The sequence below is a fragment of the Myotis myotis genome, unplaced genomic scaffold, assembly GCF_014108235.1.
Source record: "Myotis myotis isolate mMyoMyo1 unplaced genomic scaffold, mMyoMyo1.p scaffold_m19_p_6, whole genome shotgun sequence".
Classification (NCBI taxonomy): Eukaryota; Metazoa; Chordata; class Mammalia; order Chiroptera; family Vespertilionidae; genus Myotis; species Myotis myotis.
Genome location: NW_023416368.1, coordinates 38,528,142 through 38,550,842, shown reverse-complemented (window position 1 = coordinate 38,550,842; position 22,701 = coordinate 38,528,142). Strand labels below are relative to the sequence as shown.

The window sequence follows — 22,701 nt, the reverse complement described above, 5'->3', positions numbered from 1 at the left end:
GCATGTGCCCAGACCAGGAATCAAACCCTGACCTCCTGGTTCATAGGTCAACGCTGGAGCACTGAGGCCCGCCTGCGGGCACACCTTTTTGTTTTTAAACCCATGTGCACTGTGCTTGATGGGCCATCTAAATTGGTTTTCAAGGATTATTTCCATTCTCATGCAATCTCCTCCTTCAGGCTAAATGTGAACTTCACCAGGTGACAGATCCAACCCCGCCCCCATTCTCCACCCCCAGCCTCAGCGTCATAACCCCGCCCTCGCATCCGTCACAGTGCCCCCAGCATTTTAGGCGGGAGCAGCCCGGCAACCCTCCGAAGTGCAAGGCGAGGGACCAGCGCTGAGTCAGAATGGGCGAGTGGAAAGCCTACATCAGTGCGGTGCTGCAGGACCAGCGCATCGACGACGTAGCCATCGTGGGCCACTCGGACAATCGCTGTGTGTGGGCATCGCGGCCCGGGGGACTGCTGGCCGCCATCTCGCCGCAGGAGGTGGGTGTGCTCACGGGGCAGGACCGGTGCACCTTCCTGCAGGCCGGCCTGAGCGTGGCGGGCCGCCGCTGCTGCGTCATCAGAGACCACCTGCTGGCGGAGGGCGACGGCGTGCTGGACGCGCGCACCAAGGGGCTGGATGGGCGCGCGGTCTGCGTGGGCCACACGCCGCGCGCTCTTCTCGTGCTCATGGGCCGGCGGGGCGTGCACGGGGGCATCCTCAACAAGAAGGTGCACGAGTTGATCCACTGGCTGCGCACTCAGGGCACCTAGCAGAGCAGCCATGTGATGGCCGCGGAGACAAAATAAACTCAGACCTGGGAATGGCGGACTCATCCTCTGGTTGCAGGGGGTGGGGGTGGGAGTTGTTGCTGAGGAGGACACCGGTTTCCTGGAAGGTCCTTGCAGAAAGGTCACCTGGTGGAGTTGGGATTATGACTCCCATTGGGTGCCCTCCCATTGGGTGCCCTGCAGAGGCTCTGACCTGACTCCCCAGGCCAGAGTCAGGGGCGCAGGCATTGGAGACTTCCCAGGGCCCTAGGGACACCGAAGCTGAGCAGGAGCCCCAGGGAGCAGCCTTCTCAAACTCTCTAGCTCAGACCTGAGCATCCTTTCCCACAAAACTGTCCCCACAGCCGTGCAGGATGAACCCTAAGGGAGTCTCCTCCCCACCTTCCTACACCCCTCCCCAGGCTGCACCTCAGTGTGCTTCTCGCCTCTTCCACTTGGCAAGAGGAAGCACTAGCAGGGGCTGTGAACAGGTGACAGGTGTGGCTGGTAGCTTGGGGAGCGTCTCTGGGGCTCCCAGTCTCTTGCATCTTCCCCACATGCCTCCAAGAGGGTGGGTGGAGGACTGTGTCCAAGATCATCACAGCCAGGTCTGGGCCCTACAGCCTCCAGTCCCCTTGGGGTCCAAAGGCTCCATAGATACCCTGGACTGGAGGGAGGAACGTTGACACCTCCGATCCCTGCACCCTCCCCTGCATGCCTCAGCTGGGGTGGGGGGGAGGCTACAGAGGAAGAGGAATTGAAAACTTGAGTGGGTTTAAATGAGACATGGCTTATTGTCAAAGATGGACAAGGGTAGGAGGAGGGAGGGTGGCTGGTTCCTGCCCCCCTGTATCCTGGCTTGTCCTATGTACTTTGAACCTCCTGGTCCCCTCTCACAGTAGTCCCCATAAGCCCCACAAGTCACTTGCTTTGGGGAGAATTGATCTCATGCTAGAAAGAGGGAGGGAGGGAGGGAGTCAGTGAGGTAGGTGAGTCCAGAGACGAGAAGAAACCAGAGGTCAGCCTGGTGGGCTGGGGGATGGAGGTGCAGAGAGCCCTGCTAACATTGGCCTTGACCTTGGGGACTTTCAGGCAGTCTGGGCTGTGGATTGGACTCATTAAGGCAGAGCTAGGAAATGGTTGGGGTGAGCTTGTCGGCTGGCTCTCCCAGGGCACAGCAGGCTGTCTTGGGAGGGGAGATAGTGCTCCTGAACCCCTAGCTATGGTCTCTCCTCCCCCCCAAATGAGAACAAACAGATTTTCAAATGCATAATCAAAGTTTAATTCCTTTTTTCTTTTTTAAAATCAGGCAGTGTTGGGAAAGGGGGTTGTAGCAGTGATGCAGAAAGCTGGGTGAGGAAGAGGAGAATGGCATGGAGGAAGGGAAGTGGAAGGGAGAGGGTGAGAATTCAGCCAGTGACATCTCTGCATGAGCAAACAGCTGGGAGTCAGGTACTCAGACCCACCCTCATTCCCACCCAGCCCCGTTGGAGTTGTGTGGACACAAGTACACAAGCACCAGCCTCCAAACAATGTGCAAAGGGCTGGAAGTCATCGCAGGTGCCCTGCAGCCTGCAGAGAGCCACAGGTGCACCATGATGGACACACGGGCAGGCTGGCACAGGCTCACACAGCAACCCAGTCACGCAGCCCAGACCTCTGAGGGCCTGCTCAAGGGCAGGAGCATGTACACAGACACACACCCCTCCCCTCCCACCCGGGCACCAGGCACAGGCCCTTCCCTGCCCCAGGTGGCAGTGTGGGCTGAAGCCTAGAGGCGGGTGGCATTGTGGTGAGCAGGCAGGGCAAGGCGGGGAGAGGGTGTAGCAGGGGGCAGCTCCTCCAGGAAGACCCTGGGGGGCAGTGGGGGTGAGCGGGGCTCGGGCCTGGCACAGCACAGGGTGGCGCGGGTGATGAGGCGGTCCAGGGGCTGTAGGGAGTGCATCCACCGGGGCAGGAAGTCCCATGTCTGCAGCCACTTGGGCAGGTGCCTGGGGCTGCGACTCTGCAGGACACTAACGAGCACCACGAAGGCCAGCAGGGCCGCGAAGGGTGCACCCACACCCACCATGGCCCACCCGCCTGCCATGGAGATGCCAAATACCAGCGAGGGCATCAAGACAAAGCACAGCAGGAGGTAGAGGACGGCAAACCAGCGGTACTTGGCGGTGCATCTGCCTAGGGCCTTGGCCATGCGGATGGGCAGGCGGGTGCAGGGCACCGGGTACCACAGCAGGATGCCTGAGATGTTGAAGAAGAAGTGGCAGAGGGCGATCTGCAGAGAAGAGGGCAAAGGAGCTGAGGTGGGCACAGGCTCACTCCCAAGCCAGGACCGTGGGAACAGATATAGGGCCCGGCCTGGTCTGGGCAGCAGGAAAGTCACACTAGGGTTGACGTGCCCCCAGTAAAACACCGAAACACTTCTGGGCCAGTTGGCAAATAATCACTGCCCTGGACTCCCCACATCTCCCCCTCAAACCCTGCTTCTAGGACTTCCCCAGCAGATGCTGCCCAAATCCAGGAGCTAAACGATTTCTCCTAGTTTCTGCCTCAGCAGTTCTGGCCTCCTGATGGGTCCCCACCCTGACCTGAGCCCCTGCTTGTCGTTACTACTTCTCCTAGAACAGCCACTGCTCTGCCGAGTCCCCCCTACTCATCCTTGATCCCCCAGACTGGCCAGGTCCCTCTCACAGCACCCCTCCCTCAGAGTGCACACCCCACCCCTGCTCATTGGTGGACTAAGTCACATTTTCCTGGTAGACAGCAAGGTCCTGAGGGCGGCACCACCACATGGCTGCCGCAGAGGCTGGCAGAGCCGCTGGCCTAGTTAGCAGTCAACAGCTTGTTACTCAGCGTCCCACCAAGGGTCAGCGCCACACCCCAGGCCCAGCACGGTCCTCTCTCTGGCAGGGCTGCTCTCCCAGGCACACCTGGAAGGCACTGGACAGCTTCTCCCGGGGGCTGGCCAGGGCAGCCAGGATGGCTGTGGTGGTGGTGCCGATGTTGGAGCCCAGCGTGAGGGGGTAGGCGCGCTCAATGCTGATCACACCCAGGCCTGGGGGGAAGAGGGAAGATGTGGTCTCCCAGCTCCCCCCTCAGCCCTTTCCCTGCCACCCCGCCCCCCACCCCGGCAGAAGCACTCACCGATGAGTGGGGTGATGGCCGAGGTGAATACAGAACTGCTCTGGACCACGAATGTCATGGCGGCGCCCACCACCATGGCAAAGTAGCCGGTGACCCAGGTGAAGGGGGTGGGGAAGTCTGTGGGGAAACGAGCCCCGCAGGGTCAGGGTGGGGCTGGGACCGCAGGGGGAGCCCTCCTTGAGGAGGAGGTCATGGGTGCGTTTCCAAGTGGGGCCTTTGCCGGTCCCCTGCTCAGCTGGGAGGGCCTCTGCCGGCCCTTCGGTCTGGAGGCTCCTCTCAGCCCGGCTCTGTCACGCCTTCGATTCCCTCGGCCTGGCTCTCCTTCCCACTCGTACACGTCCACCTTCAGGCTCCAGTGGACATCACTGCCCCTGGAAAGCCCTCCCGACCCGGCGCTCAGGCAGGCTGTGTCCCACCCCCCTCCCTCCTCCAAGCTCCCCTCCAGTATTGCCGTGCGGCCTCTGCCTGTGCCAGAATGAAGCTGACAATAAAAACCGGACGGTGTCACTCTCTGTCCTCAACCCCAACTGCCCCCGTTATCCTTAACAAGTCCAGGCTCTGAGCGCAGCCGGTGGCCCTGTGATCCGCTCCCCCTCACCTCTCTGACCTCTCCCCGCCTCTCTCCAGGATGCCCGCTGGCTACCATTCTGTGCGGCAAACCTGCCCAGCTGGTCCCGGCCTCCAAGCCTTTGCACGGCTGTTCCCTCCACCCGTATCTTGACTCCTTCTCATTTAGGTCTTTGCTCAAATGTTACATCTGCACAAAGACCGCTGACCAAAGCAGCCTCTTCTATACTCTGTTGTGTTGTCAGTTTTGCCTTCTCCCTGGCTCATTCTCCCCTCCCCCATAATGAGGTTTTCATTGCCATCCCCCTAGAGGGGGACTCTAGGCTGTGTGCCTCACCTCTTACTCCCAACACTATACCGTGCTTGGCCCATGGTAAAGGCTTGATGATTATTTGCCGATTCAATCAAGCGCAGGCCACTGTTAACCTTTTTAGTTACCTGCTGGAATGGAACCATGGCCAGAGGCAGCCACAGATCCCCAGCTGTCAGCATCTCAGGGGCCTCAGAAACCACCCAGGTAAGTCTCTTCTTTGTTCACATGGGGAAACTGAGGCTCGGATACGGTAGGGCTTTACCCAGATCGCACAGCAAGGCAGTGTCAGGAGTTAGTGGGATCTGGAAGGGCCCATTCTGGGGCCTGCTCGCCCACCGCCTGGTGCTCACCAGTGTTGATAATGCTCTGAATGACCTTGGCCACCTGGCCCTTGAGCAGAGAGTTGAGCGTCTTGACAAGGAGGATGAGGCAAGTACACAGCAGCACCAAGGAGCCAGCCAGCAGGATGAGCCCTACGGCCAGGTCGGGCAGCCCTGTGTTCACGAAGATGTGGTTGCCTGTTGGGAGGGGTGTCAAGCTGCTGAGGACTGACCCCCCCTCCAGCTCCCAGCCCCCCACCTTTGCCACCCCCTTGGACTTGGAGCCCAAGGCCCCACCTCAGTCTCCTTAAACCTCAGGAGCTGGGCTGGTTGGCAGCCATCCCTCCTGGGGACAGCCCTACCTCTGCCAGGCTCTGCCCCTGCTGCCGGCACTCACATTTCTCCATGGTGGCATTTCCGAGGGTCTGGCTGCGGTTGGCCTCTGCCCTGGGCATGGGGGTGGGAGCCTAGATCGAGAGGAGGGTGACTTAGGGAATTTAGGAACATGCAGCCTGGAGTTGGGGGGAAGATGGAGATGAGGGAGCAACGGGGATGGGAGAACGGCAGTGGGTCTCCTGGCTACGTGGTCTCGGTCGTTCACTTGCCCTTTCTGAGCCTGTCTCCTCTGCTGGAGAGATGGGCGTGAAAATATCTGCCACGCAAGAGTCTGGCCACGGTCAGCCCTCTGCAATTCTGCCCCATTATCCGCTGAACTGGCTCTCTCTGGGCGCACAGGGCCTCCTGACCCGGCGGCTTCCTGTCCTTGTTTCTCCCACCTCTTCCTGGCATGATGCTGCTGTCCCTGGCTCTCTTCAGAAAGCTCCCTTTTCCCCGTGTTTTATCCCCTCTTGGGGCCCCCTCTCCCACAGCATCCTTGCCCCAGCCTCTCACCTGAGGCACCCAGCCCAAGCTCTGTTTTCCTCTTGCTCAGTTCCTTGTCTGGAGAAGGCTGCGGGGCAGAGGCCCACTGGTGGGCAGAGTCCAGGCCCCACAGTGCTTTCCTCCCCCCGTTACTATCAGTGAAGTGATGGGGGCTCCTGGGGAGGCCCCTCAGTTCAGAGGACGCAGGCCAGGCAAGTAGCCTCAGTGAGGGGCTCAGGCTGGAGCTGATGGTGGCCATGGGCTGGGCCTATCAGGGTAGTAGCCACTCAGCTCCAGGCCACTGTCACCACCCAGGGACACAGCCTAGCATGGCCGAAGGGCCTGATTCTACAAGGGAGACCACAGCTCTATAATTTTAAATTAAGCCTCCCTATTTGTAAGTGCTGACAACCACTTTAAGACATGCTGTACAATTCTGTGAAGGCCGGTCTGGTCTAGGGAGCACTAATTTGTAGCCTCGTTAGGCTAAGGAGTTATTATTATTATTTTTTAATGCAACTTGGTGCACCTTCCCTTTCCCCCAGACCGAGTATGAAAGGAGAAAGTGGGCTGGGCTGGCTGGAAACCTGCCACCTCACAGAGGGGAATGATTTACTCCCAGGGCCCCAGGCGAAATGCAAGAGCCACAACTTCCCTCTTCTCCCCACAAACACATTCTGGTCTTCGGAGCTGATATGGGTGCTGATTCCATTCCCCCCTGAAACTCTGCATCCCACAGCCTCTGACCTCCCCTGGTGCTGAGGGTAGGGGCACAGACGGGTCCTGGCACTTGGATGTTACTGCTTCATTAGGCTTGAGTCTAAACTGTGTCATTTAAAAAATGTATGATAAAGGTAAGACCTATTCATGACACCTGGCTTTAAGTCGGCGTTTATGTTAGTGGTATGTGCTCCCTTGTGTGGGGCAACATGCTTAGCTGTGTTGCCAGCTAGCCACACCAGAGCCGTGGGGTACCCTCAAGCCCAGCCCCAAATGCAGGCCAAGGAGCCAGGAGGAAATAGTCTCTGATGGGCTCAGTTAGAAAAGCCAAGCAAGTGGTAGAAACTGCTACGCAGGTGAAAGAGAGAGCCAGGTGTGAGGGAGAGAGCCAGGTGTGAGGGAGAGAGCCAGGTGTGAGGGAGAGAGAGAGCCAGGTGTGAGGGAGAGAGAGAGCCAGGTGTGAGGGAGAGAGAGAGCCAGGTGTGAGTGAGAGAGCCAGGTGTGAGGGAGAGAGCCAGGTGTGAGGGAGAGAGAGAGCCAGGTGTGAGGGAGTGAGAGAGCCAGGTGTGAGGGAGAGAGAGAGCCAGGTGTGAGGGAGAGAGAGAGCCAGGTGTGAGGGAGAGAGAGAGCCAGGTGTGAGGGAGAGAGAGAGCCAGGTGTGAGGGAGAGAGCCAGGTGTGAGGGAGAGAGCCAGGTGTGAGGGAGAGAGAGAGCCAGGTGTGAGGGAGAGAGAGAGACAGGTGTGAGGGAGAGAGAGAGCCAGGTGTGAGGGAGAGAGCCAGGTGTGAGGGAGAGAGAGAGCCAGGTGTGAGGGAGAGAGCCAGGTGTGAGGGAGAGCCAGGTGTGAAGGAGAGCCAGGTGTGAGGGAGAGAGAGAGCCAGGTGTGAGGAAGAGCCAGGTGTTTGCTGTTAGGCAGATCTGAGTTCAAATCCTGCTGCTTATATTAGCTATCTTAGACATATCATATCACCTCCCTGAGTGTGTTCTCTCTAAAGCAGGACAATAAAAGAGCTGTTTAAAAGGTGACAAGAGAAATGTGTGTGCAAAGCTCACCTAAGGACTTAGCTCATGACAGTGCCTTCAAGTAATGGCAAATCCCTGCCTCCCTGGACCCATCTGGGAAGGGTAAGAGTGTGTGTGTGTGTGTGTGTGTGTGAGTGTGTGTGTGAGTGTGTGTGTGTGAGTGATTGCTTCCTAGGTCAGGATCAATGGTTCCTGCGAATCTGCCTGAGGATCGTGGCCTTGTGGAGAGGACTTTGTGGATCCCAGATGACCGCTGAGATGAGTTGGGGAGGGGCCTATGGGGTCCTGGGAGGCTGGAGGAAGAGAAGAACTTCTCTGGGGTCCCAGTTGGGGCTTGCAGTGTTGGGTTAGGACAGTGATGGCGAACCTATGACACGTGTGTCAGAGGTGACACGCGAACTCATTTTTTTGGTTGATTTTTCTTTGTTAAATGGCATTTAAATATATAAAATAAATATCAAAAATATAAGTCTTTGTTTTACTATGGTTGCAAATATCAAAAAATTTCTATTTGTGACACGGCACCAGAGTTAAGTTAGGGTTTTTCAAAATGCTGACACGCTGAGCTCAAAAGGTTCGCCATCACTGGGTTAGGACAAGGGTGAGGGCCAAGATCTCGGGTTCCTGCCTAGGATTGTGTGGCCCTGGCTGAGCTCACAGGGGGCGTCCAGAGACTGTAAAGGGAAGGAGGGAGGAGGCGGAAGCCTAGACAAAGAGCTAGCAAGCCTGGGGTCTGGGCATAACCCCATCATGTGGCCATCGGTCCTGGCCTCGAGGCGTGGTGGAGTGGGAGGGGCACGCGTTGGGGGTGGTGAACTCTGTGGGAAGAGCAGAACGGATGAGCTCAGCCAGCCCTGGGCTCAAACCCCAGCTGAGCCACTCCAAGCTGTGCGACACTGGGCCAAACACATAGCCTCTCAGGGCCTCCATTTCCCCTCTGCATCATGAGGTCCATTATGCTGCCCACCTCTCCCAGGAGCTAGTTGTGAGGAATCTTGGAAGAGAGAGTTGGGATTTAAATGCCTGAAGAGCCATCCTAAATGCAGGAGGCACCCCTGGGGAATGAAGGAGATGATGAAGCTCACAAAGGAATGTTGGGATCCAAGACTCCTTTCCCTGGGGAGAAACACCAGCATGTGCGCCTGCCCAGCAGTTCCCTTCCGAGGAAGGGGAGCTGAGGGTCTTTGTTTCTGAACGCCGAGGGGGATCACCGTGCCAGCATCGCCATCTGGTGGCGAAGAGGAGAATTCCTTAGAGCAGCACTTCGCTCGTGGAGGGTTATCTGGGTGGCAGTGGTCGCCTGGTGCCTTTCGGTGTGATGGGCAGAGTGGGGAATGGGCACTAATGGTGGGACACCAGGGTGGCATCTGGAAGAGGCTATAAGATGAAAATTCAGGGGCACAGGCTCCAAACTCCACCAGGATTTTAGTCCTACCTCAATCACAGGGACTTGGACAAACCCCTCTGAGCCTCAGTTTCTTCATCTGTAGAATAGGGATGTACTAATCCCTGCTTCTCAGGTTGCAAGTCCTCAAAATACACTTGTTGGGACCAGGCAGGTCTGGTTGACCATCCACAATGTGACCACACAAGAAGGTAATTCCCAGGACAGTGTCAGGCCCCCAGAGTGCCAAGAGGTGTTGAAACTGCCTGTTGTTCCCCCACCCCACACCCCCACCATCTGGACAAGCTCAGACTCTCCATTCTCTCCTTGGTGACACGGTTCCTGGAGACTGGTTTGGGCGAGTCGGGTCCAGCTTGGTGAAAGCTGGAGGTAACTGGGACAGGTTGGAAGGGAGCACAGGGAGACTCCGTGGCCAAAGCAAAACTTGAGTCTTCGGTGCAGGAGGAGCTGCTAACACACGTCACCTCCCGAGAGCGTAAGGGAGAGAGTAAGAACAGGGAGCTCGAGTCCCACCCGCCAGTTACTCTCCAAGCCAAGGAAACTGCTCCTACAGGGTCTCCTGGCAGAGCTGGGCTGAGAAACCAGTGCTCAGGCAGGTGGCCGCTGCAGCAGTGACCACGGCCCAGCCGAGGGACCTTGCACAGGTTGCTTTAGGCCTATGAACCTCAGGTTCCTCTTGTGGAAAGTGGGATGCTCCTGTCCACCTCCCGCCCTGCGAGAGGATGTCATGGGGAGGGCTCCGTTCAGTGGGACGTGCTGCAGGGGCCTGCTGCATGCAGGTTTTCAGAGCAGCGAGGAGTGCCGACTTATTTTATTGTAAAGATCAAAGTGTGTGATTCCTCTCCCCCAGGCTTTGCTAGGAAGTCGAGTGGATTGTGATGAGTCGAAGAGCTTGGGGAGGGCCCCCTGCGAGCTGGTGAGAAGGTAGAGGTTGTTAGAGAGGCCACAAAGCAGCATAAAAGCTGCCTGCGTGGGCTTTTTGATGTCAAACTGCCTCTGAGACTCAGCAGGGCTGAGCTGGAGCTGTGTGCCATTCAGACCAGGGAACCTCGCAGGGCAGGTTGAAAGGTTGCTCTCTATTCACACCGGGATAAAGGCTCCGTGACTTCAAGTAGCAAGAGGAGATGATGGGGGGCGAAGGGGGCGGGGGGGAGGCTTGGGCTTTGAGTTTCTTTCTATCTTGTTCTAAGTGGAGTTACTTCTTGTATGTAATCAAGGGGAAGCAGGTACTGAGGATTATGCTTTAGATGAAGCATTTTCCCATTTATGGCTGCCTCCTTGTTCGCCTGGTGTAGTGGCCGGCCCATGGGTGTCCAACTCATCCAAAGAGATCTTCATTCCAGGCAGTAGAAGCCAGGAAGCAGCAGAAATAGTGCAGAAGGGCAAGCGGACGCATGCCTGTGTGCGTGTCCAGGGGAGGAGCCCCGATGTTGACACGAGGGGCTGTTGTGTCTCCAGTGAGGCCTCTACATGGCCCGCTTGTCCTGCTCCTGGGATCCTGCTTTCCTGGGGATCCTTATAGCACTCTCGCCCTGTCCTCTCCCCGCATACATGTGCCCCCCAAATCCGCAGAGCTGAGTCACTAAGCCCTGCTCCCCAGTGGGGAAGCAGGAGGCCTAGGCCGTGAGACCTGGGCTCGGCGCCCTCACATGGCAGGACAAGCTCCAGCACGTTTCTTAGCCTATTGGAGCCTATTTCTCTATTTGTGAAACCAGAGGGTTGAGCCAGAGCAGTGGTTCTTAAACTTGAGCATGGAGCAGACCAGAGAAATTACTGAAATTAGGCTGCTGGGCCCCGCCCCCGATTTTTTTCTGATTTAGTAGGTGGAGGGGAAAGGCTGAATACTTTGCATCTCTAACAGGTTCCCAGGTAGTACAGGTGCCACTGGTCCACACTTTACGAGCCACTGGGCTAGATCGATTGCATGGCAACTCTAGTTGATTGGTAGTGGTTGCCTAAAGCTGGCGTGAGGCTGGGAGAGGTTAGCAACATCTGCCGTAGGCACAGTCTCATGGTCAAAGTGTCACATCTTTGCCCTCTCTAGGCTAATGGTCTGTAAGGTCTACTTGGAGCATTAAAAAAAGATAATGACACTAACTGTCAGCTGTCTGAAAAGGGAGTTTTCTCACCTGGGGCCAGACCTGGGACTTACCTTCATGGGGTCTGGGTCGCACCAGATCCTGATGAGACTGTGGTTCCTCAGGGACTCGTCGCCCATGGCAATGCTGGTAATCACAGACTTGTCCAGCTGTGGGCAAGATGTGGGCAGGGGGAGTGAGTGTGGGCCCTCACTGTGCCCCGCCTCCACCCCGGCCAGCCCTGCCCCCACCTGGATGATGAGCTTCGTGAAGGGCTCCGTGATGATCTTAAGCAGCTCAGGGGCGTCTTGGCCGCCTCGGATGTTGAAGGAGGCCACCACCAGCCGAGTGACATGGTACAGGTACCCAGAGGCCACCTCCAGGGGCAGCAGGACCAGCACTGACAGCCAGTTAAAGCAGTCGTGCACAGTGGCCCCCGCGAAGGCCCTGGGCAGGGAGGCCACGTTGCAAGGTAGGCCGGAGCCTGGGTTTGCTCGTTCTGGGGCTCCTGGCGTCTGGGACGACCCTCCCCCCACAGACACAGACCCGTCACCACTCTCCCCCCTCACCTACGGAAGTCGGTCCTGTCCCCCGCCTGCATCAGGGCCACAATGGTGTTGGTGACAGAGGTGCCAATGTTGGAGCCCATGATGATGGGGATGGCAGAGCTCACCTCCAGCACTGGGAGAAGAAAGGGCCTCTTAACTAAGTGGGTAGTGTCCACCCAGTTCCTGTCCTCACGGCACCTCCTGCCAGACCCACTACCCATGTTCTGGCCACTAGTGGGCATTCCTGCCATGCTGCTCACTCCGCCCAGCCTCAGTGTCACAGGTACATGTGCTGTAGATTTACATACATGTAACATATGTAAATATACACTGCACATGTCCATGTGTGAACATGCGTGGGGGCATGTGTATATGAGGGCATGTGTCCTATATGCAAACATGTACCTGCCATTACAAATCAACTAGGTGTGGCATGTAGACATGAGTGTGACAGTCAGTTTCATGCGTCAGCTTGGCGAGGCTATGGTACCCAATTATTCAATCCAACATTAACCTCAACATTGTTGTGAAGGGGTTTTGCAGATTCACCTCTACAATCAGTTGACCTTAAGCAAAGGAGATAAACCTCAGTAATCTGGGTGGCCCTCATCCAATGAGATAAAAGGCCTCAGAGCACAACGGAGGCCCCCCTGCGGAGGAGGAAATTCCACCGCTGCCCGAGCATGGCTCCTGGCCGAGCTGCAGCCTGCCCTTCCCAGCGGCCTGCAACCACCTCCCTCCCGGAAACCGTATGTGTGTCTCCCACAGCTTCCCTGCTCTCATCGCTCTGCTTCTGTTTCCCACGGATGGGATGAAGAGCTGCGTGGTGTTCTGGAGGTGAGCCTTCCTGGGGTTGTGCCCCCCATTTGCTACCTTTCAGGCTCCTGGGCACCCCTCCAGACAGAGACTCCTGGCTAGGCCTTGGAGGACAGAGTGGGAGCTGCCAGGGCTCTGCCCTTAGCCCTCAGTCCCCTGTTCCCACTCCTGGCCCCTCCCCAGCCCTTGTGCAGCACACCCAGCTCCCCACACTCTCTCCCTGGCCCTAGTGGGTCGACTCACAGCCAGAGGAGACCATGCTGACGATGATGGAGGTGGAGGTGCTGGAGCTCTGCACCAGCACGGTCACCAGGATGCCCACCACCAGCCCCGCCACCGGATTGGACAGGATGGCATTGTCCTTGAAGATGTCACCAGCCACCTTCCCTGGGGAGCATGAGTCACCATTGCTTGAGGCCCTTCAGGGGCCTTTCCCCAGGCCCCTCCCCTAGCCCTACCTCCAGCTAGCTGGAAGGCTGAGCTGAGCACGTCCAGGGAGCAGACAAAGAGGTAGAGGAACGTGAGCATCAGTGGCACCTTGAGGAGTGTCACGCCAGCCTGGCGCAGCTTTTGGGCCAGTCCGGGCTCTGGGGATGGGACAACCATGAGCACAGCGGCCAGAAGGCTGGGGCAGTGACTGCTGGTGTCCCTGCCACCCCACTCAGCCCACCTGGCTTCTGTTCCTCCTCCAGGGCCAGCTTGGCAGGCAGCGGGTCATGGAGCTCCAGAACCTCCCCAAAGGGGCAGCTGTGCTCGGCGAGGGCCACGGGGCTCAGACTGGGGAAGGCATAGGCGGAGGTCCCTGGAATCCTGTGCAGGACTGGGAAGGGAGGCTGGTCAGGAGTTCCCAGAGGCCCCAGGTCCGAGGGAGGGCAGGAGGGGTGGATTGGAGGGGTGGAGGTCTCACCCAGGATGTGGGCAACCGTGGGCAAGCAGGGTCTGGGAGTGGGGGCACACTCACCCTGAGGGCTGGGCACATAGGCAAAGGCCGCCCCATGCATCACATGCCCCCTGCGGACTGGGATTGGAGAGACAGCAGGGCCCCCCAGCCTCTCTCCGTAGGACATCATCCCGGGCACACACAGTGGTGTCTGCAACAACATTGAATGACAACTGCTATGTCCTGGACACTCACACACTCACACATCTACCGCCCACACCCACACACTCACTTGCACAGACATTCATGAAGTGTGATCCCACACACCCATAGAAATACTCCCCCCACCCCCATACCCAGGGAAGCACACTCAGGTGCTCAGCAAAGATTCGGGCATTCATTCATTCAGCAAGTATTTATTGAGCATCTATTCTATCCTAGATGCTGGGGTACAGTGGTGACTGGATACAGACACAATGTCTGCCCCTAGGAAATTCAAAGGGTGGTGGGGAGACATTTGTCAATGAAATAATCCCTCAAATAGATAGAAAATGGCGATCGGAACAAGTGTTCTAATGACAGGTATGGGTGCCACCAGAGTCTCACGGTGGGGTGGGCCTTGGAGGAGGGAAGAGGGGTCACACTGAGAGGAACTGTCAGTAGGCACTACCAGGAGGAGAAGGGGACCGCAGGTGTGCAAGGGCCATGTGCGGGGAGAGGCTACCGACACCCTGCAGCTGGAGGGGCCAGGGAACATGTGTAGAGGCTGCAGGTGTGGGCCGGGGCCCGGCATGGGCTGCGCAGCTGTTTTGCTAGTCCCGAGAGCAGTGAGGAACCATGGACACCTGTTCTGGATCGTGGGCAAGCACTCGGGAGGGCTCACTGGCCTTGGCAGACCACCCCTCTCCTACTCCTCACCCCCAACAAGAAACAAATCCTGCCACCTTGCTCCCATGAATGAGGCTCAGACCAGGACTGGTTTAGGTAAGGAGGCCCCCACCCTGTCCCCAAGTCTGGGAAGTCCAGGCTTGTTTTAGGTCCCGCGCCCCCCTCTCCCCGCCCCAAACTGCCCCTGGAGTTCTTGGCTGTTGGGGTGGGAATGCCCCAGGCTGCCTCAGGAACACCTCCTCACTCCCACCCCTAACATTGTCCCAAGGGGCCTTGGCTGTGGGATGGGGGGTGGGGGGGTGTCCTGAGCTGATTTCCCAGTCCTGGAAGAACACAAGTCCTTTTCACTTTGGGAGTGAGCCAGGCTGGGCTGGGACTGAGATATTATGGAGGCAGGAAGAGGGGGACTGGGGTAATGAACTGTTCCTACTAAGAGTTGAAGATGAGGTTGGGAGGAGGGGACTCTGGGCTCACCTTGGGATTCTGTGTCTCAGCTCCTGCTCAGCTGCTCAGGGAAGTCCCAAGGACCCAAAGAGCAGCTGGGACCCTCCACTTTATACCCTTGGGTCAAGGGCAAAGTCCCTAGAACTCTAGCTGCCCTCCCTCTTTCCCCGATTAACCTCACCCCTGTGATTCCTCCCAGTTAATTACTAATCGTCAGTTCTGCAGGGGGAGTCTGTAGTTAGGCTCTCCCTTCCCTCCAACATATGCTCAGCCTGAACCACCACCCAGAACCAGTGAGGGCACAGACACACCCTATCCCCAGGTAGAGACCTTGAAGCCACTCAGGAGCCTCGTTCCCAGAGTCCCCAAAGGGATTCTTTGGCTCCAACTGACAGGACTCCCCAAGGAGTGATCCAAACATCCTGTGGCCTTGCTGTGTGTCTGGGTGTCTGTGGGTTTGTGTGTCTTGGGGGGTGTTTGGAGGAGGGGGAGTGTGTAATGGAGGAAACAACAGGAGACAAACCGGAGAGGCTGTGTGTGTATATGGAATCTTGGAGCATTTCCAATGCCCAACCGTGGATCCAGGATGTGAAGTCTAACAGACTGTGGAGCCCCTTGCCAGACCAAGAAGGGCCTGCATTTTGGAATGGTCCCTCTGGGGTGGGTGGGGTTGGAATGTGTCATAGGGAGTGAGTCTGGAAACAGAGAGACCAGTTAAGAGGCTGAGAGATAATGAGGTCTGAACCAAGGTGGGAACAGGAGGGATGGGGAGAACAGGATACATCCCAGGGGTACTTGGGCAGTAGAGTTGGTGATGGGGAGGGTGGGAGGGAGAGGAAATATATCAAAGTTTGGCTTCTGGATTGGGAAACTGATGAGGATATGAAAGTCAGAGGGGGTCTAAGGAAGCCTTTCAGAAGCTTGTTTCCCTTTCACAGGACTATGGAGCCCGATTTGGGGACCAGATTTACAGAGGGATGAGAAGGAAGCTTCTTTTTTAAGAGATTATGGTTTGGTCAGATCCAGCAATGGTGGGTTCCATTCAAGACCTAGTTGGGCAACTGCCTAACGTTATGCATCCATTTAGCCACTCATCCATCCACCCACTCATTTATCCGCTTACTAGGTGTACCGGTTAATAATGCGGATTTTTTCAATAGCTGGAGTTACACATATGTTGATATATATGCGATTTGATATGTCTGTTATTTTGTTATATTGACAACAAGCTTCAAAACTTCGTATGTCAAATTTTCTGAAGGTGTTAACATCATAAATATTTTTACGCTTAAAAATGTCGAATTTCGTGCCCCAAAAAAAGAGCATATGCAGGAAGTTTTAATTCATTACTTCATTTTGAAGAAAAAGTGCTGCTGAAAGTCTTTAACTGGTTTTGAAGTGTGTGCTGGTGCGTTATCATGAAGCAAAATTACTTTGCCGTGTCTTCTGGCCCATTCTGGTCGTTTCACGATCAAAGCGTGGTTTAAATCGATTATTTCTTGTCGGTAACGATCAGTATTAACGGTTTCACCTGGTTTTAGAAGCTCACAATACCACACCTTCCTGATCCCACCAAACAGAGCAGAGCATTGTCTTCTTTCTGAAGCGATTTGGCCTTGCAGTCGATGTTGATGGTTGACCTGGATCAACCCATGATTTTGTGCATTTGGGATTCTCAAAATTAATCCACTTTTCATCACCAGTCACAATTCGATGCAAAAAGGACTTTCTTTCGTGTCGTTGAAGCAACATTTTACTGATGACTTTTCGGTTTTCCATTTGTCTTTTGTTCAGTTGATGTGGCACCCATTTTCCTTCCTTTAAAATCTTTCCCATTGCTTGTAAACGATCAGAAATTGTTTGCTGAGCAATGTTTAATCTTTCTGTAAGTTGTTTTTGAGTTTACATGCATCTTTATCCAATAATGCTTGTAATTGTTGGTCTTCAAACTTTTTCAGTTGACCTGGATGTTCTTTGTCTTTCACATCGAAATCATCACTTTTAAAGCGTTTAAACCAGCGTTCACAAGTATCTTGAGATGAAGCATGTTCACCATAAGCTTCCCGAAGTATACGATAACTTTCAGCAGCACTTTTCTCCAAAATAAAGCAATGAATTAAAACTTCCCGCAAATGCTCTTTTTTTGGCATGATATTCGACATTTTTATTTTTATTTTTTAAAAATATATTTTATTGATTTTTTACAGAGAGGAAGGGAGAGGGATAGAGAGTTAGAAACATCGATGAGAGAGAGAAACATTGATCAGCTGGCTCCTGCACACTCCCTACTGGGTATGTACCCGCAACCAAGGTACATGCCCTTGACCGGAATCAAACCTGGGACCCTTGAGTCTGTAGGCCGACGCTCTATCCACTGAGCCAAACCGGTTAGGGCTCGACATTTTTAAATGTAAAAATATCTATGATGTTAACACCTTCAGAAAATTTGACATATGAAGTTTTGAAGCTTGTTGTCAATATAACAAAATAGCAGACATATCAAATCACATATATATATATCAACATATGTGTAACTCCATCTATTGAAAAAATCCGCATCATTACCTGGTACACCTAGTACCCACCCATCATCCATCCACCTCCCCATCCACCTAGCCAGCCCACTGGCCTGTGTCTATCCATCTGTTGGTGTCTAAGCACATTAGTTGAGTTCCTACTCTATGTTGGGCCAAGATTGGCAAAGTCAGCTTCTCTCTTGGTCCAAGCAATGGTACAATCCCCGAGTCAGCCTGGGATTCAGAGGCCAGTCACCTCACCGCCCCGAGCCCTTAGGTCCCTTGCTGGTAAAATGACAATTTGCTTGGCTTTTCCAGTGAATTGTCGAATTCAGTAAGATAAGTGACCCATCTCTGTGCCTAGAGCAGAATCCCTCAGCGCGTTTGCTCTCTTCATGCTCTCATGCCCTTTCGCCGTCTCCAGGTGGCTGAGGTGTCCTGGCCAAGGAAATGGCCCCACCTCCTCTAGTTTCTCAGCCCTGTTTCAGGTCCACAACTTCTGTTGGCACACCAACCTCTGATTGCTCAGGGTCCCCTGAGCTGAAGTCCTCCACAACATTGAGCATATTTTAGGGTGACATAGACCCAGCCTTTTTCCATCAAGGAAGATAGAAATCTGCACTGTTCCCCCTTTAATGTGACAAAGGTTAAGTAATTAGTGCTTAATTTGCTGAGCATTGAGGAGTAATGGTCAGAATGAACTCTCTGCCCAAGTGGCTAACAGCAGAGAACACAGAAAGCCTGGGTTCGCCTCCCAGCTCCACCACATGGTGGCTGTGTCCATTCAGGCCGCAGAACCCACAGGGGATTGAAGGGGGCGTGGCAGAGGTGCGGCCGGGCTTGGCCTGGTAGAGTGACCACAAGCCCTGGTTTGCCTGGCCAAGTCCTGGTATGAATCTTGGCCCAGCGACCCTTTCACTCTGAAGCGTGCCCTGCGGAGGACAATGAGCCGTAGAGTCTTATAGCTCGTTCTGGTGGTTCTGGGGAACTGAGGCAGGGAATCAGCCACCTGGTGTTTACCAGAAAAGTCTCCATTCATAGCAAAAGGAAATTAAAAATAACCCTGCTTCTCAGAAACATTGCTGTAATTATTAGAACACTGCCTTTCATCCTTTCCTCGCTGACCTTTTTCTTTTTTAATGTTTTAAAGAGTTTGTTTGAGCGGAACTGGTGGCATGCTGGGAAGCAAAGCACAGTGCTCCAGAGGACGACGCCCTGCAGCTCCCTTCACACAGGGACTTAAGGAGGGAATCTCTCTGCCTTTTAAACCCGCGCAGGATTTCCTTGTCTATGAGAGACCGCGTGCTCTTTTGCATCTACCCTTCTAGCCGAAGCCTTTTCCTGTGTCTTTACACTCAGCACAGGTGTGGTTTTTAATGGTCGCATCGCATTCTGTCATGAACCCTCTTGGTGTCCTGGAGCTGCTTCCACCTGCTCGGAGTGAACTGGGTGAGGTCAGGATTCATACAGCGGTGGGAGGAGTGTCACTGAGCCGTGGAAATGCAGTTGCTACTGAGTCCTTTTGTTGGAACTAGAGGTCCTGTTAAAGTCCCATTAGGGATGGGTCTGAGGCTGCTGGAGCACCCCACCCCGGGGGGCCTGACACCCACAGTGTGTCCAGAGACCCCCGTCCACAGGCCTGCTCCCCGTCTCTCCTGCACTATTGAGGTCAGACCCTGAGCAAGAGCAGCTGGTACCAAGGTGCTCCTGATGGACTGGACGCCCCTCCTCTTTAATAATCTCGGGCAGTTTCACTTCTCCCTTCCCTGCTCCCATGGAGCTCAGGGGCCGGTAGGGGAGGCAGTTATTGGTCACAAGTGATCATTACGAAATGCTGTGGGTTCACACATCCAAATGATCCCCCAAAATTCTGGGGATGGGATGGGGCTGCTGAGCAGAGCTGCCTTTTGGACGCCTAAGAGCAGTGGGGAAGGTGACCATACTCCAACCCCAGCCTCTCGGCCCCTTGGCTCATTTCAACAGCCTCCTCCCCACTCACAGCCTGCCTCTCCCCGCCTGTGACAGACTCTGGGTGCACCTGAAGAGTGACTTTTGCCCTGTCTGCTCACGTGCCTCCCCAGGCCTCTAGGCCCGCAGCCTGGGTGGTTGGTGGTGTCTCACACTGAGAAAAGGCTTCCAGGGGGAGGAGTCTTGGAGGGAAGATGCCAAGACCTGTCTGTGCCGACTGTGTCTGAGGAGCTCTGGCATTCGCAGTTGGATCTTTGGGTCTAAAGCACAGGACGTGCTCTTTATCTCACAGGGGCCTCCTGCACGCCAGCACCTCAGGGAGCAGCATGAGGTCGGTCCTTCGAGCAGGAAATGGAGCGGGCATCTGTGAGAGGCCCTTCTCCTTTACCTCGTCATCTTTAATCCATCCCCCAACTCTCCCAGTTTTGTTTCCCAGGAGCTCCGGGCTACCAGGCCTCACCTGGGTTATTGCAATAGCCTCTCAGATGCTCTCCCTGCACTGTCCTCACTCCTCCCGATCCAGACTCCAAAATATGCAGCCAGACAGCTTTTCAAAATGCCCTTCTTATCATGTCACCCTCTCCCTTTAAAACCTGCCAGCCTCCCAGTCTAAAGAGAGCATCCGTCATCGCCGGGGGACAGCACAACTTGGCTTCCCCTGTGAAGGTGCCCCAGGGAGAGTGAGGAGGGCAGCTGGGCTAAGCCCCGAGGAGCCTCCACGTTTCTGAGAGGGCAGAGGAAGGGGAAACTGAGACCCGCCCGCAGCTGGGTTCAGGAGGAACAGCAGAAAAGCAGTGCCCCAGAAACCAGAGTTGCCACGTTTTGAAAGACACCCTGGTCAGCTGGGGCTGCTGAGATGGCAGCCAAGGTGAAAACAGCAGGCTAGTGACTCAGGAGAGCCCTCCGGGGCCAGTGCTGGGGGAAGAGGCAACTTGCAACGGGTGGGATGCGTGAAGAGCACGGCCAATGTGCATGTGACAGGCTGACAGTTACTGAATTTCGTCACACCAACGAAAATGAGTTCCCTAGGAGCCACATGGCTGCTGAACAGAGAGGACAGTGCCAAGAACAAGCATGTGTGTCCGGGAGCGAAGCAAGTGTGGAGGCGGGCACCACCAGCTGTCTCCTCAGTCCTCCGTCAAGACCCATTGCTCCTTATATGCATGCAGTTCGATGCAGGTGTGTTTCCTGCAGAACCTCAAGTTTGAGGACAATCAAGGGAGGAAAAACTAACATTCCAGACCATCTGTCTAGGAACTGGGTTTTTGGGAGGAACTGGCTAACGAGCAGTGTAATCCCACGGCAATGTTCCTCATAAGCACAGTCCGAGAACTCCTGCCTCTTCTCACCCACATGGTTATTTATTCAACCGACATATAAGCCCCACTGAGTCAGCACGGTGCGGTGCACTGGGAATCCGGCCGTGAACGCTCTGCTCCAGCGGTCAGGCCAGCACGCTTGCACACAGACACAGCTGTGAGTGCCTTGCACACCCATGGCTGCGTCCTCTCTGATCTGTGGTCAAGTCACCCGTTTTCACCGTGGGGTGGATGACATAGTAGGGGCCACCTGCCACTTCCCTTCGGGGAACAGAGCAATCCATCCCCTGGCCCTCTTGACTTTGTCCTTTCTTGGAGATCTTGGACTTCACTCTGAGCTGCCCGACACAGAGCAGGCAGGGCCCTGAGATGTTCCATCCAAGCCCCATTTTCCAAACCTACATTAGGTCCTGTGGAGCAGGACATGACCAGCTGACCCAAGAATGTCCTGCCTCCGTTTGGGGGACAAGCGCCCTGGGTAATGATTGACCCCGGTGGCCCGGGAGTAGGTCACTCATTGACTGACGAGGCCAAAGTCTGTGGCCCAAAGAGCTGAGGCAGCTTTAGGCTCTTCTCAGAAATCACCTCTTCCCCTACAGCTCCCTCCTCATGTCTCTCCAGCCCTGTGCCCCAGGGCTTCATGCTGGCCCTGGAGACCAGGCCTGAGCGTGAGGCTGTGGACAGCACGCTCTGAGATGGCAGGCCACGCTCTGGCTTCTAGGTTCCAGACCTGAAACTCTGAGATCTGGCTTTAGACTTCAGGTCCTGGGCTCTAGCTCCTGGTAGCTGAATGCCGCCGGTAGCTCAATGCCCTGCATTCTAAGTTCTCCGATCCAAGCTCTGGCTCTGCATCTGGGTTCTGGGTTCTGTCAGCCCCTCAGCACAAGGAAGCCACAGGAAGAGGTAGCTTCCTTGGCTGGTGGGGTTATGCCTCCCCACCCATCTCAGCTGGCCAGGACTTCATCCCGGAAGCCAGCACCCTGGGCTCTGCTGGAGGTGGGATGCTGGCTCTATGGTGCTTCTCCTTGGCTTCTGCCTTGGCTCTATCCCCAAGCCAGTATTCTGGAGAGAGCAGCTGAGATGGCCACAGAGCACCCCTCGCCCAGACCCTGCAGGAGTCACAGGACACATACACATGTGCATGTCCCCAGCTCCTTTTGGACCCCCCAGGACCAACACACTGTGAATGGCACCTCTGACAGTTGTGCAGCCATATGGGCCTGTGCCCAGCCTGGGCTGCATCTCATTCAGTGTAATCAACCATGAGTGTTCCTCCCTATCTGGGCCTTTGCTTCCTTGTGGAAGCTGAATTCCAGCCTCTAATCCCCCAGAAGTCAGAGTCACTTGACCACCAGGCCAGGCCTCTCGGCAGGGGGCACCTTGTGCTCACCCTTGGAGGTAGGGGTGGCTGCCCAGGGAACATGAGCCTACAGCTGCATCAGCACTTTCATCTGGGCCCCAGGTGAGCAGCCCCTGCCCCTACCTGCCCCCACCCTGGCCCAGAGCCTAGGTCACTGTCTGCCCTGTGCTCACCCTGTGCCCATCTCATACCAACCCCTTCTCTAGCCCAAGGCCATTAAGTGGGGTTAGACCAGCGGTTCTCAACATGTGGGTCGCGACCCCTTTGGCGGTCGAACGACCCTTTCACAGGGGTCGCCTAAGACCATCCTGCATATCAGATATTTACATTACGATTCATAACAGTAGCAACATTACAGTTATGAAGTAGCAACGAAAATAATTTTATGGTTGGGTCACAACATGAGGAACTGTATTTAAAGGGCCAGAAGGTTGAGAACCACTGGGTTAGACGATGAGAGACAGGGAACAAGATTCTCTCTTGGAGGCTTGGAGTCATATGACGTGGGTCCATGGGGTCCTTGGGGAAGTCACACCTGCTGCCTCAGCCTGTGTCCTCCATAGGATGGTGGTATTGGAGGCTGCAGAGCGGTCAGCAAATGTGTGGTCTCGCTTTTCCTTTCTGTTGGTGCTAGGTAGACAGACTGACTCCTTTCCTGGCTTCCCAGCTGGTGAGGTGAGAGGGAGCAGCGGTGAGACCCTCTTGACCACCAGGAGTCTAGGTCCAAGCAGGGGCTTTGGAACAGGGCTATGGGTTGACCAACTGATCCC

The 22,701-nt window shown here is 55.5% G+C and overlaps 2 protein-coding genes across 4 annotated transcripts; one reads left to right on the top strand and one right to left on the bottom strand.

The window, feature by feature from the left end:
• The first annotated feature begins 287 nt into the window (after positions 1 to 287).
• Positions 288 to 764, top strand: PFN3 (profilin 3). Its single transcript, XM_036312019.1, has one exon. It carries the CDS (start codon positions 351 to 353, stop codon positions 762 to 764), a length of 414 nt encoding a protein of 137 aa, XP_036167912.1. The 5' UTR covers positions 288 to 350.
• Positions 765 to 2,019: 1,255 nt separating this feature from the next.
• Positions 2,020 to 14,867, bottom strand: SLC34A1 (solute carrier family 34 member 1). 3 transcript variants are annotated; one of them, XM_036315058.1, is made up of 13 exons: positions 14,799 to 14,867; positions 13,518 to 13,647; positions 13,227 to 13,376; positions 13,015 to 13,143; positions 12,800 to 12,943; positions 11,762 to 11,873; positions 11,444 to 11,639; positions 11,267 to 11,362; positions 5,503 to 5,572; positions 5,136 to 5,303; positions 3,906 to 4,022; positions 3,692 to 3,816; positions 2,020 to 3,036 (listed from the first exon to the last, which is right to left on the bottom strand). In XM_036315058.1, the coding sequence occupies exons 2-13, from the start codon at positions 13,624 to 13,626 to the stop codon at positions 2,533 to 2,535; spliced, it is 1,920 nt and encodes a 639-aa protein (XP_036170951.1). In that variant the 5' UTR covers positions 13,627 to 13,647; positions 14,799 to 14,867; the 3' UTR covers positions 2,020 to 2,532. The 3 variants fall into 3 exon arrangements, with proteins under 3 accessions (XP_036170951.1, XP_036170952.1, XP_036170953.1); XM_036315059.1 differs by lacking the exon at positions 13,015 to 13,143; XM_036315060.1 differs by lacking the exons at positions 2,020 to 3,036; positions 3,692 to 3,816; positions 3,906 to 4,022; positions 5,136 to 5,303; positions 5,503 to 5,572 and adding an exon at positions 9,409 to 10,027.
• Positions 14,868 to 22,701: the final 7,834 nt, after the last annotated feature.